The sequence below is a fragment of the Pseudochaenichthys georgianus genome, chromosome 8, assembly GCF_902827115.2.
Source record: "Pseudochaenichthys georgianus chromosome 8, fPseGeo1.2, whole genome shotgun sequence".
Lineage (NCBI taxonomy): Eukaryota > Metazoa > Chordata > Actinopteri > Perciformes > Channichthyidae > Pseudochaenichthys > Pseudochaenichthys georgianus.
This window is the reverse complement of record NC_047510.2, coordinates 30,302,403-30,321,268: the sequence shown is the minus strand read 5'-3', so window position 1 is coordinate 30,321,268 and position 18,866 is coordinate 30,302,403. Positions and strand designations below refer to the sequence as shown.

At 40.7% G+C, this 18,866-nt stretch overlaps 2 protein-coding genes across 3 annotated transcripts; both read left to right on the top strand.

Moving 5' to 3' along the window:
• The first annotated feature begins 718 nt into the window (after window positions 1-718).
• Window positions 719-10,487, top strand: sp100.1 (SP110 nuclear antigen, tandem duplicate 1). Its single transcript, XM_034089468.1, has 17 exons — window positions 719-817; window positions 1,029-1,237; window positions 2,156-2,330; window positions 2,818-3,045; window positions 3,164-3,283; window positions 4,141-4,274; window positions 4,354-4,398; window positions 4,491-4,521; window positions 4,757-4,837; window positions 5,695-5,811; window positions 5,911-6,047; window positions 6,436-6,504; window positions 6,591-6,724; window positions 7,567-7,681; window positions 7,768-7,839; window positions 8,663-8,806; window positions 9,282-10,487. The coding sequence occupies exons 2-17, from the start codon at window positions 1,103-1,105 to the stop codon at window positions 9,378-9,380; spliced, it is 1,836 nt and encodes a 611-aa protein (XP_033945359.1). The 5' UTR covers window positions 719-817; window positions 1,029-1,102; the 3' UTR covers window positions 9,381-10,487.
• A 2,718-nt stretch (window positions 10,488-13,205) lies between these two features.
• On the top strand, window positions 13,206-18,423 carry LOC117451074 (uncharacterized). Of its 2 annotated transcripts, none has more exons than XM_034089172.2 (5): window positions 13,206-13,749; window positions 14,281-14,454; window positions 15,138-15,311; window positions 15,937-16,223; window positions 16,998-18,423. In XM_034089172.2, the coding sequence occupies exons 1-5, from the start codon at window positions 13,551-13,553 to the stop codon at window positions 17,850-17,852; spliced, it is 1,689 nt and encodes a 562-aa protein (XP_033945063.1). In that variant the 5' UTR covers window positions 13,206-13,550; the 3' UTR covers window positions 17,853-18,423. The 2 variants fall into 2 exon arrangements, with proteins under 2 accessions (XP_033945063.1, XP_033945064.1); XM_034089173.2 differs by having other exon boundaries at window positions 13,207-13,749; window positions 14,281-14,349.
• Window positions 18,424-18,866: the final 443 nt, after the last annotated feature.

Sequence of the window (18,866 nt, the reverse complement as noted above, 5' to 3'; positions counted from 1 at the left end):
TTATAACAAAACTGGACAATAAAGCTGAAGAGTCTGACAAACAAAACAGTGAAAACCTCACTAGAGTACTGACCACTCGTAAATGTAAAACTTTTATTTTAAAGTTCTTCAGTATAACTTAAAAAAGAAAAGAGCAATATTTTACATATTTATAAGCATTTCCCCTAAAAGAATATAGTCAAAGGATTCAAAAGCTGTATTTATTGTATGCACAGTAGCTACACACTGTGGTATTGGCAATGCAAATCTCAGGCCTCTCCAACAATGCAACAAACAATATACTTTACATAAAAGTAAATGACATACAATTGTGCAATAGAGAAAAAGGTGCAAGTTCGTTTAAGGAATAAGAAAAATATATACATATAAAATAGAACAGAGATAATATGCAGTAAAATAAATAGTGTATATTGTAATTTTATATAGATATGTTTAATAAATAGAGAACAAAAAAACAGTTTATTATAGACAGTAAGACAATTTACAGAGCTCATGAGATTAAAAGTCTTATGACATATACAATTCCCTTAATAATCAAATTAAGTTTGAATAGCAGCATAATTTAAAAATAAAACTGTTATTTTTCTCACTAACTAAAATAACAGGTATTCTTTCATTTAAATAAATAAGAATTCAGGAAGTATCTTTTAAGTGGATGGCGCCCTCTGCAGACAGGGACCAGTAGTGCATTTATCTGTCAAAAATAAAAAACTAGTTTCACTTTTCAAACGTCACCCAAAGAGAAGGGGGGTTTACAGGAATATACTATACTATTCGCTGAAGGGGGAACTGAGGACACATTTGTGGGAAGATACAGGTAAGAAACTCCACGAATGAATGCTTCTAAATCTACTTGTTTTGATTTCAAACCTCCAACCCTGTTCTAGTCCACGGTGAAGTTTCTTATGCGCATTTGAAAGGGCCAGTGTCCAAATAATATGAATCGGGACAGTTTACGCGCAGGGAAGGAGGCCTAATGCATGCTAAACAACGGAGGTAGACTTTCTAAATCACATTGTTTACTTTAGTGCCATAGTTTGGATGTGGAGCAGACGCGGTGTCTCTGGGTGTTCTGTGGCTGTGACTGTATCTGATTGAAACGATGGATTGGCTGAGGGATAATGAGCTCCTGCAGTTTTTCCGGCGAAATAAAACGGAAATGTCCTGCATGGAGAACCCGCAAACCTTTCTGCGACAGCTCCGGGACCACGACCTGCTGCTGGATAAAACATACGAGGTGAGGGGCTGGAGTGGAAACGCTGTTGTTATTACCTTCTTCATACACACTTCCTGTTTGAATGAAATGCCTGCTACTCATTTCTGCACAAACATTTTGAAACGTGAGGCATGTGATAAAAAAGCGCCAAAACTGCAGTTCGTCGAATAGACACTTGGAGCTGGTCTCAATATCTAATTCCACTACTTTTTGACTCAGATTGCGTCTGAGTCTACACTTTACAAACAACATAAACGAACAATATTTATAACAATTACTTTATTTAAAGTGATGTAGGCCTGTATTTGGGCTGTTTACTGCCGACTTTGCAAATGGATTTTGAATATGGTTTGGTTATTTTCTATTTTCTAATGGGCGTTGTCATGCCCCCCTCTACCCCAAAACTATTTGTTGTCCCCTTTTATGTGCTTTTTGAGACGTTTGGTGAACAGACATTTTATATAAATTAAACCATGACAGTGATCAGCAGTATGAATGATCTGTCAATCAGGTTAAAGTATTTTAAAATCTGTTTAACCCAAATTGAATGGAAGCATTTCAACTTGATCTGTCAACCATTGGATAGATTAAATGAATGTTAGCATACATACAGTAGGTATACATATTTTCAAATAACCCCAACCCCTGCTTTAATGGAAGTGTCAAAGCTAACATTGTGATCAGATGACCAAGAAATATATCCTGGTGTTGTAAAACAAGTTCAGTTTATTTTTGGTTTATATTTTAGGTTTCACAACTTTTGTAATATACACGTAAAACAATATCTAGGTTGTGATCTTTGTGACTTCAATCTAGGCTCTTTGGATGCTGAAAATGATAAAAACAAAAATGTGATTTGGCTCAATCTGATTCTGCGCTCTGAGGCTATTGTGCAGTTATTGAACCGCTTATTTTCTCCTTTTGTTTGTGTGTCTGTAGAAGGTGATTCGCATGCAGAGTATTAAAAAAATAAAGAACGGTCTCTACGAGATTCTGGACCGGTTGGAGAGTAAGCAACCACAGGACATCAGAGCGTTCTGGACCTGTGTCTTCAAGGAGACCATCTTGAACGAGTACCCCACCCTGCGACTGCTGAGAAATGACCTCATGAACGGTCAGACGAAGTCTTTATTTTGGTCATTAGTGTGTTAATGATTAAGATTCTGTTCACCATGTTCCGGTTCTCTTTGGACATTTTAATCGGAATCACTCAACACTAACACTGTTTACTCTATTTTAGGATTGATAGGGTTAGCGAACTAGCATACCTGTTTAACCGGAAAGCTGAAAGTAAATGGACTAACTTGAAAAATATGGACACTGTCAATTTTCTTATAAAGTAATGAAAAAACAAGTTGAAATCGTTGGCCATTGATCGTAAAATGTAAAATAGTTCTGCATAAACCATGGTCAAAGTGATGACCATGGATTAAACCATTGTTGAAATTGATAACTAGAACAATAAATACACCATTGTTCAAATAGTTAGCTAAACAAATAAATACGTAGTTATAAGTTGACATCATTATTGGCGAAATTTGCTGACTATGTTAGGAAGGAATTTTTCCGTTATTATCAATGGCGGTTAATTGAAATTGCAGGAACTTTCCAATCCGACATAAAGCCGTCTGAGAGGGCGGAAACAGAGGAGGCAGATGAAGGGAAAAGGAAGGATGTTTCAGAAGATGAGGAGGAAGCGGAAAAGCAAGAGAGCTCTGTTAAAAAGAAGAGAAAACTGAAAAATAGGGACGTGTGCGACGAAGAGGAGGAGCAGCCAGGTCCGTCGTCTCGGGTGACTCCGAGGAAAAGGCCTGAGAAAATACACTTCTGTAAGTCACCTCCCACTTCTGCTTCCATTTGTAAACATGACTGTGTATTACTCAAAGTTCCCCTGCTGAAAAGTAACTTGTAAAGTAAATTCTTTCTTTCTTTGCTTTTATTTTCCAGCCTCTCCCCTGAAGAAGGGAGAGAAGAACGACATTTGGAACTGGGACCTCTACAAGTCCCAGCTGCCGGTGACCTGTGGAGAGAAGGAGGGGATACTCGTCAGAAAAAGACTGGCTGATGGTGAGCAGAATATAAATAACTGAAGTATGGGATCATGAAAAAAAAAATGATCATCATTGTCTACTCCAATATGGAGATCAAGTGAATTAGGACCAGATTTAGAGATCATTAATCACAATGTAATTTCTGATATATAGTGAAACTTCTCCAATCTTATTCTGACCGGAGAAAGATAGTGACTTTATTAAGTAAGTAATATGTGTGATAACGTATTCTCAAAAGAAAAGGGGAGATATTATATATATTATATTATTTCGCTATGAGCAAATGTTCTCCTGCAGTGCAGACTGATAAGATTTTCAAGACACTGTACTATGTGTGTGAGACCGTTAACAATGTCCAATTGAAACCATTGCGCTGCTACATTTTTGTTTGTTGGACTTTTTTTGTGTTCTTCCGTAACATAGTGACAGCACTCTGTATCATTCATGCTCCAATTGTTTGCACTCCATTACATTGTAAGTGATAGCCTAAGGGGCGGGCCATCTCTAAGCATTTGACCAATCACAACAGAGCCGGCCAGGTAACCAATCAGAGCAGACTGGGCTCTGATTTCAGACCGAGGGTGAAAAGAGGTAGGCACACACAGGCAGTGTGAGAAAAATAAAGAGCTTTTTGAACATTAAGCATGGAGACATGTCCCGGTACAGGCAGAAGGTACTAATATGAACCTGAACATGTACATGATATGTCCCCTTTAAAAAACTGAAATCACGGTCAATTTAATATTGGCAAGACTGGTTGCTCAATATCCAGTTTTGTGACATGGGGAAGTTAGGTTTAGCTGGAAGGATTTTCCAATGCTTGATAGATTTTGATTGACATTAACCCATCCTCAATACTTTATTCTGTTTCAGGGGAGAAGTGCATCGCTGTTGGGAGACAGTGGTTTTCTCCGGGTGAATTTGAGAGGTTTGCGGGCAAGGACAGCTCCAAGAACTGGAAGATGACCATTAAATGTTTGGACACCACTCTGGGAAAACTTATACAGGTTTGTTAAACTTGGATTTAAGTTAACTGGACTATTAAATGTTGCGACACCCTGTAAGATTTTGGGAACTTCACTGCAGGCGGGTCATCTGAAAGCAGGAAACTACAGAGCAGGATGCAAAAAGGTAATAACGAAAACTGATGTAAATACATATATTCTGACTACTTAGTTTTTAATGATCTGACCCTAATAATATCCCTTTTCTCTTACTGTTAGACCCTGTTCCCAACTCACGATGTAACCACAGGTTTGTTGCTAAAGGTGTATACATGGAGTATTTTTGATAGTCGATGAGAAAACTCTGAATCCCTGCAAGCTACATTATTACAAGATGTATCGGTCTAATCTAAATGGTTTTCATCTAAGTCTGCATGTGTAAAATGTTGAGTTTCAAATATTGAAGAAGTGAGTGTTTTAACTGTAGGATAAATTATTCATACGAAGAAGCAATAGAAAACCTATTCACCATTTTCATTTTTTAGTGTCCGAGGAAGAACAAGATAAGGACGAGGACGAGGACCAGGATTCATCAAGCAGCACAAATATTTCCACAGCTGGAACAGGTCCTGCTTTCCTCAGTTATATAAGGTCACGGCCCGTCCACACAGCGGCGTGCGTTGACGCTTGCCGGCGGGCGTGTCTGACACTCGACCAACAACCAATCACATGAATCTCCTGCCCCTGACACACAAGCAGCGGTTTGATTGGCTAGAGCTTGTACTGGCATATGATTCGATTGGCTGATGCTTCTGCCGAGGTGTCAAAAGTTGAACATTGCTCAACTTTTGAAGCGAGCAACGCCAGCAACGCTCCACGTCGCTTCCCACAATGCAGTTCGGCTAAAAGTGCCGTCACCCCATTCAAAGTGAATGGGCAGAAGCGTTGGAAGCTTCAACGCACGCCGCTGTGTGGACGGCCCGTCACTGATGCTAATGTTAGAACAAATCATAGAACTTGTTTTTTTTGTACCAAAGGCTAAGTTACCAGATACTTGAAGCTAGCTAGCTTGGTTGGCAGCCATAATTCACGTTACCTTTGATGTCAATTGGGATGCTAATTTAGGCTAGCAAAAAAACGCTTGTTCGGTCACTCACTACTAAACTGAAAAAATTAACAGCTAACTCTTTAAAGTGACTTGTACATCAACGAGCTAAGCCAACAGGCCAAGTGCAGACATTGATTACCTGCTAATAAGTGCCAACATATAAATAGGATATCACTAGAATTTCACTCACTGAACATTTGAGACTGACACTTTTTTTGTAGAAGAATTTTTGCTGAAACGGTCGCTCTTTAAACCTCCCTTTTAGAGCCTCAAGTGGCCATTTGAAGAAATGCAGTTTTTGGCACTCTTGCATCGACTGCCGCTTGACCCAATCCCAGTATCATAGCATTAGGATAATCATGTTGTCCATTACAGACGAAGAAGGAGAGAGAGAGGAACAGACAGACGCCAGCCATGACAGTGGCAGGAAGGTGTTCAAAGTCACATGTGGACCTTTAGCGGGGGACTTACACAAAAAACGATTTGCAACAGGTAGCTATATCTGACTGAACACAAAAGCTTAATATGTGTATTGAAATAATAAAGTTTTTACTGACCAGCTGAATCTAGTGTAATGTGTCTTCTTGCCAGCGATCTTAGGGAAGAGTATTCGTACTGAGACCAGATGGATGACCCCAATGCAGTTCATGCTGGAGGCATCTCCAACATATTTGTCCTGGAAGAAAGACATCGAGTGTGAAGGGAAAGCACTCGGGGATCACATAAAGGTAAACATGTAACTGTGCATTCTTGTGAGATGCATTTTCATAGGAATCTTTAAAGGTTCCTCATTATGCTCTCTTTCAGGTTCATACTTGTATTTTGAGCCTCTACTGTGACATGTCTCCATGCTTTAATGTTCACAAAGCTCTTTATTTTTCCCCTTCTGCCTGTGCTGCAGCACCTCTTTTCACCCTCTGTCTGAAACCAGAACCCAGTCTGCTCTGATTGGTTAGCTGGCTGGCTCTGTTGTGAAAACAGTGATGTTTAAGAATTTTCAGAGCAAATCTTCAGTTACAAAAATGTACCTGTAGCCAGGGAGGTAATGAGCTTTTGAGAGACCGAAGGACTTGTCAAGCCTGAACGTTGTTAACCATAGACACTGTTTATTTTCAGGCAAATATCTTGAGGATCCACAAAGTGCGGTGTGATTGTAAACTGTGCAAACCGCGAAGTGAGGATCTGGTAAGTTTGTTAATCAGTCATTTTCATAAACAAGGAACCTTCTGTAGTGTAATTCTACTGAGATGTTTACACTTCTGTCTTGGCAGGATGATGAGAAAAACGATGACGAGTGTTTCATCTGTAAAACTGAAGAAGAAGACAAGTTTGTGGTGTGTGATACCTGCCCTCGCTCCTTCCATCAGAAATGCCACCTTCCTCATGTGGAGGACAAAATCATACGGTGAGCTTTGAAGCGAAAGAAAAAACCACGATTAATTTTGTTCCCCTTAAATCTGGATTAATACTTGATTCTGATTGGCTGCAGGTTGTTCATTATTTTCTTATAAAGGACACCTACCAAGTAGTTCAAGAGACATTGTTTTTCCACCAGTCTAAACTCATGGATGTATCTAAATCAGGGGTGTCAAACTCAAGGCCCGGGGGCCAAATCCGGCCCGCGACCTAATTTTATGTGGCCCGCAAGAGCTTGCTAAGAATATAATATACAATACAATTGGTGTAATTGTTTAATATTTGCTTTCAATTATTTGCCCTAGACTTCTGCTTTCAGACGTAGTTATTCAGGAAGATATTACCAGAACTGATAATAATCCAATGCAGGGCCAACAATGTAATATAATACATTATTTAATATATATTATATTAAAATTTAAAACCGGCCCTTTGAGTGCCACTATAATGCTGATGTGGCCCGGGATGAAATTGAGTTTGACACCCCTGAATAAATGATAGCAATGTGACATGCTTTGGCCTCGAAAACTGACATCCATAAAAAAAATGTAGATTCAACTTCAACTGGAGAATCCTACTTAATTCAATACATTGTATTGTAATGCAAGTCACCTAATCTACTTTATTTTGGTAAACGCATCGCTGCCTTGACGGAGACCCTGCTTTTATTACATGTTAAACTAACTGTTCAACTTTATAAATGACCTACGCAAGTGTTATGTCACGTGGTTTCACTTATTTAAAGAGGGATCGATGTTATCTACTGTTGAAGATTGCTAATTGTCCGATCCAACATATATACCGTTATGATGTTTGTGTCAATGTGAGCAGCGATGGAAACCAATGGATGTGTACGTTCTGTGTATACAAGGCCAACGGAAACCTTTACCCCAGTGAGTCGGACAGAGAAGCAGCCTTGTCTCGCACAATATCACAACGACTGCTGGTGAGCACACTGCGACTCAATCTCTCTTTTCATCGTCGTGTCTTGTTTTCCATTAATCTCATCCCTCCCTTTTCTTACATCAACAGCATTGCCAATACCTCCTTCTGTGTCTGCGCAGTGCTGATAAGGATCACATATTTGCTTCTAACCCATGTGGGGTAAGTGCTTTTTATTGTGATTCCAATATTGCTCCTATTAATGACAAATAATGCCAATGATTTAATTTAAAAGCATATAAAGTGTGCTTCATTATCTGGTTCCTGGAGGACTATCTTCTTGTCTTTTGTGAATCTGATAAATGTGTTTTTTGCAGACTGTTTAAAGAGAACTTATTCTGCTCATGTTCAGGTTCATATTTGGATGTAGTTTCTCTACTGTGAAATGCTTTGTTTAATGTTCAAAGAGGTCTTTATTTTTCTCATACTGCCTGTGCTGCAGCACTTTGTCGTGTCCTATCTCTGCCTGAAGTGCCTCCTTTGTTTACTTCCATAACACAGTGACATCACTATGTAACACTAGCGGTTCTATTAGCTAGTGTTCCAACACATTGTACATGATAGGCTAAGGGGGCGGGACATGTCTAAGTGGTTGAACAATCACAACCGAGCTGGCCAGCTAACCAATCAGAGCAGACTGGGCTCTGGTTTCAGACGGAGGGTGAAAAGAGGTGCTGCAGTATGAGAACAATTAAGAACTTTTTGAACATTAAAGCATGGAGACATGTCACAGTAGAGACACAACATACTAATATGTTAGCACCAGCCAATAGGAGCGCTACGGAAGTAAACAAAGGAGTCCAATGGAGGCTTTTCAGTCGGAGGGGAGTGTGTGGGAGAGAAACTCCCTCTGCAGGGAACTTTGGGATTTGAGCCTTTACAGACCATGACATGCACAAAAACCTATATAACACACTACAGGAAATGGAAAGCCCCAAAAAGCGTAATAGGCCCTTTTTAATTAATTACTGCTTTCTGCCCACAGTTGGAACGATACTCCTCTGTGATTAAAACTCCGATGTGGCTGGACAATGTAGCCGGAAAACTCCAGAAGAAACTCTACCAGACTGTCGGAGAGTTTGTGTCCGACGTCCAGCTCATTTTCTCCAACTCTGCTTCATACAACCAAGTAAGAAACAGTGTCTTTCATAAGCTCTACATCAGTGCTTCTCAAAGTGTGGTCCGTGAGCGCCCCCTAGTGGTCCGTGAGTATATTGGTAACATTTCACATTTGAAATAAATACATTTATTTAAGTTTTTCTCACTCTCGCGGGAATATCTCCGCAATGGAACGAGCTTAAGTTTCACTTTCGATTGCATGATATAGCCCAGATAAGCACCTTCATCACACATATTGCCACTTGTTTGTACAACTTTCAGGCGATTTGTAAAAAACGATGTGTTTTTGGATATTTGTGGAGTTAGGTGGTCCGCGAGTGTTTTTTTATTGAACTCCCAACCCTGCTCTACATGAACTGCAGGGTTGGGAGTTTTCATCATGTTCACATCTGGTACTAAATGGTTTAAAACAGTCAAATATCAAAGTAAAGATTCATTTTTTAGGACATATTTTAGTGATAAGGTCTGTTGTGTTCTTTTTGCAGGACAATGCTGGATACCTTGCGATGGGAAACAGACTGAAGAAGTTGTTTGACAAGGAATTTAATAGTGTGTTCAACATCTCTGAACAAACTGTTGGCTGACAGATTTCATTTTTTAAGCTCAGTGGATACTGGGAAACGGTTTCAAAATGTGTAAATAGCCCTGTTTCGATAATATATTCCAAACAGAAAAGTTGCTAATCAAGAGAAGGCAATGGAACTTTACTTGATTTAAGACACAACTTATCTAGCTTACCTAACGTACTTTTTAAATTACATTGAATTTCAAAGTGTTAACCTGTGGAAGGTCGGATAGACAGGTCATAAACAGTACTTCCAGATAGATTAATCATTAATGTAATAAGTGAGATGGCCAGACCTTTTGAGTCGGCTCCATATCTCTGCTTGTGTAATTTAACTAATATATTCTCCAACCTTATGTTTCGTTTCAGTCAAAGGTCCAAAAGTTTTTCCGGTTAAAGTTTTCAACTTCCTAAGTGTTTCAGCTCCAGGGTGCAAAGTGCTGATCGTGGGGAGAAGATGTTTCTCTGGCAAGAGTACAGCAGCACTGCAGCAATTTTAGTTTTAACATTTTCCAAATAACTTTTATACTGTCAAGATAACTTTCAAAGAATGTTTACTGTAGCAGCTACCTTGATTCCTGCTCTGATATCCATTTACACTCAGGCTTTACTATCCAATAGTATGAATATAATTTAAAAAATGGCAAATATATTTTTAGATAATAGCAACACTGACTTTAAATGGTGTTTTATTGTCCTTCCTTTTGGAGTAGTATAGACATGTTTGGACTTTTCAGTCTCATCCTGTGTAATTAATTCAACAGATTGTTCAAGGAAGACAAATGCATGAATAAAGTATCTTGAGTGCATTTTGCATTAAAAAAAATGCATTTAATTTCTTTACTCATAAAAAGGTTAAGTGTGGTATCATTAGTATTTGTTTAATTGTTTTCTTAAGTTTTGACAGCTTTTCTTTAACCCAAGTTTTAACAATGGAGGTGTTTTATATGAATGTGTGTGATTTTATTCAAAGAAAATGTAACTCAACATTATTTTCAATGGCACTTTATTTTAAAGAATAATCACGTTGGGATAAGAGGGTTTCATAAAGTATCAATTATGAATGTATGTTTTGTGAAAGTCAGAATTTGAAATTGCTTGTTTTGATAAACCTGCTTGCACTTCACCTGAGTATTTTCATTCAATGCTACTTCATACTTCTACTCCACTACTTTTACACTACTAAATGTATCCGACAGCCATAGGAACTAGTATATTTTGAAGCCACTACTTTCGTACTTTACTTAAGTAAGATTTTAAATGCAGGACTGTTGAGTATTAACCCTTTCACGGAGTACTTTTGCACCAGTGCTTAAAGGTTAAATCTGTATGCAGAATGAAAACAAAGAAGATTGACACTATTGTAGTAAAAAACTTGTATGAAAACTTGAAAAGCTTAAAGTTTATTTTAATTATAATAAAAAGGATGGAAATATGTGTCTTCTTTTAAAGAGTAATAACATGAGGGAACCAAAGGATTTTCTGTCCTTCTATATTTACCCTAAGTCATTTGTTAGATAGAATCAGAATACCTTTATTTCAAACCGGAGAGACGTGATGTAAGGAATACATATTTATTGTTACACGTCATATGAATGAAATGATTGCTATGATAATACAAAAGGAGAATGGAATGGTGTTTGGCGATTAGGCCCCGGTTTGCAGGATAATCATTCAGGAGGGAAAGCACCGCTCCGATGAAATCCCCGGGGGCTAGACACTGATGGTGGTGATAAGTAGGTGGGACCGGTCTGAAGAGGGAAGTTAAGCTTTGTCCTGGAGGAGGCGAGAGGGGTGGAGGCGGGTTTCGTGTGGTCACCTGAAATGACAACTGACAGGGAGGAAGAGCAGGTATTTAAGGAATTTAGTCTGTGCAGCAATTGGCTGCTGAGGGGTGACGCCCTCGTATTTAATGAGGGGGGAAGGAAGCAATAGAGTGACGCGTAAGTGACTCGTGTTAGGTCTTCCCTATTGAACTTGCGCTAAAGCTTTCATTAGTCCCACAGAGGGGATATTTACATGTTACAGCAGGTAAAGAGCCAACAATAGCTGAATATTACTAAAGAAGCATGCATAAAATATGAAAGATACAAATGACACCATTTACAAAATACACATCCAGTTCCAACATGTCTTTGTGCAGGCAATGTTTCAGAAGATTTGAAATGTCTACGTCCATACTGTTAAGGACACCTATAGAAAGTGTCCTGTTGAAGCTTTATTGCAGTGGTGTCAAACTCAAGGCAAAATCCGGCCCACAACCCAACCCAGTCTCATAAAAAAAACGTGTAATAACTACGTTGGTCCACAACGTAGGACGTAGTATTTATACAAAAACGCATCTGAAATTGTAAATTCCCTACGTTTTTTTCACCATTCATTCCAATGGCTGGCGTCTATGTCACGTGATCTTCACATTTCTCCCTGCAGAAAAAAAAACATGGCCGAACTTCGTTTTATTCTCGGTGTAAAATGCCTATTTTAAAGTTAGTTTGGCCATTAAAATGCCTTTTGATGTCATTTGATGCGATAAATATGAGTTGTTATTTCAGATTATGTGTGCAGTGGATGCACATGATCTTTAGTTTGCTAGTTATTACCTATATACAGTCTATGGTTATTACGAAGATTACTTCAGGAAATTGTGTCTACAACGTTTTCATTGTTACCAAGGTGGTTGCTAGGGATGCTGCTATCGATATTATTTCTGTTATGTTGTGTAACTGTTTAATGGTGTTATCTTTATTGCTACCCCCTTCCCCGTCAATGTATAGTGTTGGTCCACAGCGCAAACATATTAGTTTAACAAAATCCGCATCTAAGATTGTGGCATAGATACGTTATTTTCCCCTGTGCAATTCCACATCGTCATAAACAAATACCGGAAACAGACCGAAAACACTTTATTCAGAGTGTGCTTGCTTTTCTCTTTGAAAGTCATCACATATCACGTATATTATTGAATTGATTATGATTATTATTAGTAGTAGAAGTAGTGTATTTGCATTAATTATATTGTAATCTTTTCGAGACTAGTATTTGGTAGGAAATGCAGACGCACCTAACGCATACTGAACCACATACATGCACATTTACCATTTACCTCACTGTATAAAAAAGTAACTGTGTTGATAATAATAATAAACAGGAATTATATTTGCAAAGTAACCTACTTTGTTTCCAAAAACATTTCTTTTTACTCCTGTCGGTGGGGGGGAAGTTGGCCAGGGGCGGCCCTGCCTACGATTAAGAATTGTTGACTTGCATAAAGCTGGAAGGGGTTCCAAAAGTATCTCTAAAGCCTTGATGTTCATCAGTCCACAGTAAGACAAGTTGTCTATAAATGGAGAAAGTTCAGCACTGTTGCTACTCTCCCTAGGAGTGGCCGTCCTGTAAAGATGACTGCAAGAGCACAGCGCAGAATGCTCAATGAGGTGAAGAAGAATCCTCGAGTGTCAGCTGGAGACTTAAAGAAATCTCTGGCACATGCTAACATCTCTGTTGACGAATCTACGATACGTAAAACACTGAACAAGAATGGAGTTCATGGGAGGACACCACGGAGGAAGCCACTGCTGTCCAGAAAAAACATTGTTGCACGTTTGAAGTTTGCAAAAGAGCACCTGGATGTTCCACAGCACTACTGGCAAAATATTCTGTGGACAGATGAAACCAAAGTTGAGTTGTTTGGAAGAACACACAACGCTATGTGTGGAGAATCCAAAGGGTTCACATACTTTTTCTTGCAACTGTAATACATTATTTATTATATATTTACATATATATAGTCTTAAAGTTACAACCTTTGAGTGCAACCATAATGCTAATGTGGCCCGCAATGAAATTGAGTTTGACCCCCCTGCTTTATTGCCTCCATGCCCTGCGTGTGACGTCACCGTCACAGTTCCCAGCAGCAAATCTATGCGGAGAGCTGCGCAGCCGCTCTGCGTCAGCAGGAGAGGACAGCGCAGCCATTTCTCTACCCCTCACGAAAAAAAAACTCCAGCGGGGGTTTGTGAGGGTCTTTCTAACCGAATAACTTCCCCGACGTGCGGGAATCATGAAGTGAGCAGCACATACCGAGGCGCAGCTCGATCCCGGAGCTACAAACTTTCTCCCAAATGTAACGCCTGCGCAGGCGACATACACACGCTCGGTCTTTTTTCTTCCCTGTTGTTTTCTGTCAGAAATGGAGGGACATCTGCAAGGCGGCTTCGGGGACATCGTGATCCTGCATGTGAAAACGGAAGCGGTGGATGAGAAGAACACGTCTGCGCTGGTTCTGAGCAGCCGAGGCTCGCCTGCGCCTTGCGGGGATTCCGCATGCCGAGGCGGGGAGCAGACTGCCGAGGAGCCGGGAGAGAACACCGCTGCTCCGGGTCTGCTGTGTGAGTGCTGCTGGGCTTTCTCTTTCCCTTTTGAATGCACAATTTAGAAACAATAATTCAATACGTGGGGTTTCTGATTAAGAGGACGCACTACAGGTGGATAGTGTCCACATCTGAATATTTAATTCATTCTTGGGGGAAATTGGGGTTCATGACAGATTACATATACATTGTACGGCAGTTTATACTAACAATACATATGTAAATGTGTATAAGAGCTAATATATAATTATAATATATAGCCTACTTATAATATATACTTTTTTATTATTGTATTAATGAAGGTATTAATGCTGAACCACCTAAAAATTTACAAAAGAAAGTATGGATATTACTTAGATGATTAATTACATCAAGACATATATTTATAAAAAATTGCGCAGTTGCCTACAATTCTTAAAAGCCTTACACTTCCTATGCAAATCATGCTAAATATAATGCCAACTTTGGGTGAGTCTAGTAAAAATCTACAATCCTTTTTAAATCTTATTATGATGATAATAATGTGCCTCTTATCTGTTTTCCTTTTAGACCCGGTGAGTACAGACCGCTTCTTCACCACATCGGGGGAGGGAAAGACGTACCTGAAGATAGCTCCAGGTGAGAGCATCAGTGTAAGAGGATCACTCCCAAGGGCGCACCTTGTGAACAGGCAAGGCAGGCAACTGCTTGGGGCCACGGACCAGAAGGGGCCCCCCAAAGAAGGTAGATTAAGAAGGTCCACAGCAACGACTACATGAAACACCCTTTAATTTACTGCAACGACATGTCGGGAAACCCCCTCAAGGCTGCCCCATGCATAGCGTGCCGTAAAATGCTGCTTCTTCTTATCTTAAGTTTTGTTGCCTTGCTCCGCTCCGGGCGGCCCACAGTGAATGTTTGCCTAGGGCCCCCACAGACCGTAGGATCGCCACTGATCACACCTTTACAATTATGATTGTTGATCAAAATGAAAAAACTCTCCAAGTCTAATCAGCATGCACACACATGAACGAGACGACCTTGATGTAACAACATTTTCCATTTGCCCTGTACGATGGGCGATGTAAGTGATGAAAGTGGGAGATGGAGAGAGAGAGAGAGAGAGAGAGAGAGAGAGAGAGAGAGAGAGAGAGAGAGAGAGAGAGAGAGAGAGAGAGAGAGAGAGAGAGAGAGAGAGAGACTGTTGCGCTCACGGATAAAATAAGCTGTTTCTACAATAATGTGGAGGGAGAGTCATGACATGAGGAAAACGAATAGATGGCACTATGAAACTTCACAGTCTATCACTTAATTGTATTAACTTTTATGTTTAATATGCAAATCATGCTAAATCTAATGCCAACTTTTGGTGAATCTAGTAAAAATCTACAATCCTTTTTAAAGCTTCTTACCTGTTTTCCTTTTAGACCCGGTGAGTTCAGACCGCTTCTTCACCACATCGGGGGATGGAAAGACGTACCTGAAGATAGCTCCAGGTGAGAGCATCAGTGTGAGAGGATCACTCCCACGGGCGCACCTTGTGAACAGGCAAGGCAGGCAACTGCTTGCGGCCCCGGACCAGAAGGGGCCCCCCAAAGAAGGTATTAAGAAGGTCCACAGCAACGACTACATGAAACACCCTTTAATTTACTGCCACGACATGTCGGGATACACCCAAGTCTAATCAGCATGCACACACATGAATGAGACGATTCATTTGGTGTAAGAAATGTTAAACTCTTACATGACTTTAGTTTTGTTGACAAACCTTTTAGGAATGAAAGGATCATTTAAAGTAAATGACAAAATGTAAATATTTCAACTGTATTTTATGTTAAAGACCTTCAAAACAGGGGTTCAAATCTTTTAAAATGTCTTCATAACACTAGGTTTTGGCAACACAAAAGTTTAAAGTCAAATTTATTTATATTTTAGTAATAAAAGGTAACTCCTAAGTACCATATGTAGATCTTAATTAGATTTTTTTTAAATATTGCTAATCCTCATTGGAGAATGTGACATCACTTTTTCCAACCAAGCCCTGCCCACCTTACACCATCAAGAAGTGCACAGCAAATACACACAATATCTCAAGTTAAATCAATGAAAAATGTTATCACTTTTGCTGAATTTTATACATTCTATATTAAGAAACTGATTCAAAAAGTACGTCTCCAGGCTTTTATCTCTTCCATATCTAAATCCCACTTCTTTCCTCTCCCCCAGCGATGCCTCTTTCCCCCTCAGACAAGACGCTTCTCTCCGGCTCTGATTTCTCCTCCAAAGCCGTGCTGTGTCTGATTGAGGCGGTGGGCCGGCGCTGGGGCCTCTACGAGACCCGGGAGCGCTCACAGCTCTTCCAGAGTGTCCAGGAGGAGATGGCCTCCAAGGGCCACCTGCTTCCTGTCGAAAAGATCCGCCGCAAGTGGAACAACCTCATCGTCACGTACAAGAGGGTCAAAGACCGCAGCCAGGAGACGGGACACGCCAAAACGTCCTGGGAGTTCTTCGATGTAAGTCTTCAAGGAGCCCTGCTGTGCTTTTTGGGTTTTTTCCCGAACACTGTTTCGATTTCTATGAATAACTTTGATGCTAGTTTAGATCGGCAGCCTGCTCTAGAAATGCAACTGGATCATGTCTGATCTATACCATGAACCGTGTTTATCGATAGTGAGTGCTATGCAAGCAGGTGTTTTTTTCAAGAGCTTTATAAGGAAGGTTATAATTAATCTAAATAAAAGTCCCATTAGGGGACTAATATACTTTCAGATCTCCGTTCCCTTTGTCAAAGTCATTTGGATGATCTCTCATGCTCTGCCTTTATACCCGATATATACACACCATGTTTAAAGCTCTCATAGCTGCATTTTCACTTTGAGCTTTACCAGGCATACTGTTTAAATTAAAACCGACCCAGCGGGTGACCTTAATCCGTATGAGGGCATTTAATTTCAGAGGTACAAATAATGGGTGTCGTGGCCACCCAGGGCCCGCCCCGCGTCTGCATTAAGGAATAATGTTGTTGGCTGTTTGCCAGGTCTCCAACAACAGCCATTGTCCAATCATAACTTAACCCTCGAAATCCGGCGCAGCAGGCCTGTCAAGCTTTAGATTTCTCTGCATGTTGACACAGTGTACATAGTGCCGTAGTGAGAGCGGTAGAGCTTACTCATTGTATGAGATTGAAGTATGTTCTATACATTCACCAAAAAACCTGAAACAAAGTTGTTTAATCGCTTGTTTAATTCCTTTTTCCATCTCTTTGTGTTGATCTTCTTTCACTCTAGTTGATGGACGCTACTCTCTGCGACACCGTTGGCACTCAGGTCATCAACAACAAACGAAACAAAAGCGGGAAGGCGGTTTCCACACTGCCTGGTCCTTTGGCCCAGATCGCTGTGAAACCTGAGGCAGCCCCCCCCACCATCATCCAGCCCAATGGGGACTTTGCTTCGAGCGGTGGTGTGGACTCAGTGGGTCAGGGAGCCATCAGCGGTCAACTCATCAGTACTGCTGCTGCCATGCCTTCAATGACCACCGGTAGCCCACCGAATGCTCCCGAGCTCAAACCCCTGATCATCAGTGACACTGTTACAACCAGCATTCACCCAGCCACCATTGTGCCATCCCCATCGTTTATCTCCTCTCCTTGTTTTACAGAGACAGCTTCCCCTTCCCTTCTTAGCTCCACTAGCAACACGGACCACAACACATCGCGATACGTAGGCTGTAAAGCTCCGTTGTTCTCATCAGGCGTCGTACCCTTTCGTCTTAGCAATGCGCCGCTCTGCAACACCCAGAATCTCCTCAGCCTTTCCTCCTCTTTCCCCCCTACTTCTTCCTCTCTCAATCCTTCGATTTCCCACGCAACAACCATGTCCATGAGCGAAGGACAGAGCCAGAAAGGGAACGAGGAGCCGAGCAGCGCCGCTTTGTCGCAGGAGATCCTGCAGCGACAGGAGGAACAGTCCTACCTGGATCGAGTGGCTGGACACCGAGTGGAAGCCAGGGAGAAGAGGCGCGAGAGGAGGGAGGTCCGGATGGCAGGGTCCCTCGGCAGGATAGCCACCGCCCTGGAGCTGCTCTCCTCCAAGCAGGACACAGTCATCGCCCTCCTGCAGAGACTGGCTGATCGGAAGTGATGGAAATAAGTCCCTCTGTAATCCACGCTAAAGCTGCATTCACATGTCACGCGGTAAACGGCTCTGCGATGACGGTGTGTTTTTATGGGAAGATCGGTTCAGTCTGACTACGTGGAAGGGCTAGCCCTGGCGTCGTGGGCCGCTCAAAACATTTGTACGAGCTGATCACTTTTCTACGTTAAGGGATGAGTTGGTGTTTTTCAGCCTGGGTCGAAATGGCTCCAGTAATGAGTGAGAGCACTGCAGCTGCAAAACATACTGCAATGGAGTCGCTCGCAGTCATTCCACACCGTCATTGTTAGGAAATTGGCAAAATGCTTGACTTACAGGCTCAGATTTGTGTTATAAGTGTCTGACTTCCTTACAGAAAATATTCTACAAAGACATTAAATGTTTTACTTGACCTTTCACCTCATTAAGTATATCTGTTATTCCAATTAACCAAATCTCGCACAAAAATCCTCAATAATCTTTGTGACATATCGTTAAATGTTGTTTTTTTTACAAAAGTGGGCTACACTTTTAATACTCCCACACAATCAATTTCACAATAAAGGCATTTCTATATCAACTCTCCCTTAGGTTTTCACTGTTGTCTTCGGGCAACAAGTCAAACTAGAGAATGCAATTCCTGAAGAAATTGCTAGTGGGAATGCTTCATGCTGAAAAGCTGACGCTAAACTGCTATGCTGAAATGTAATGTGTAAGAAGAAAGTGAAGAATTTAGATTAAAATGAAATGTGTAAGAAGAAAGTGAAGAATTTAGAGAAAACCGTGTTTCATGGCGAGCATTGTGTTGCCATGGCAAAGGCATTTGAAGAAATCTCAACTGTCCCATAGATGTCTTCACGGCTGGACTGTTAGCACAAATGTGAAGTTTGAGCACTTTTGAAACATTTTCATAGGAGTTATAGCGACATCATGTTTTATGGCGAGGGATGTGTTTCCATGGAAACGGCATATGGTGAGATCTCAGATTTGGCGTAGAGCTCTTGAGGCATGGACCGGTGATAT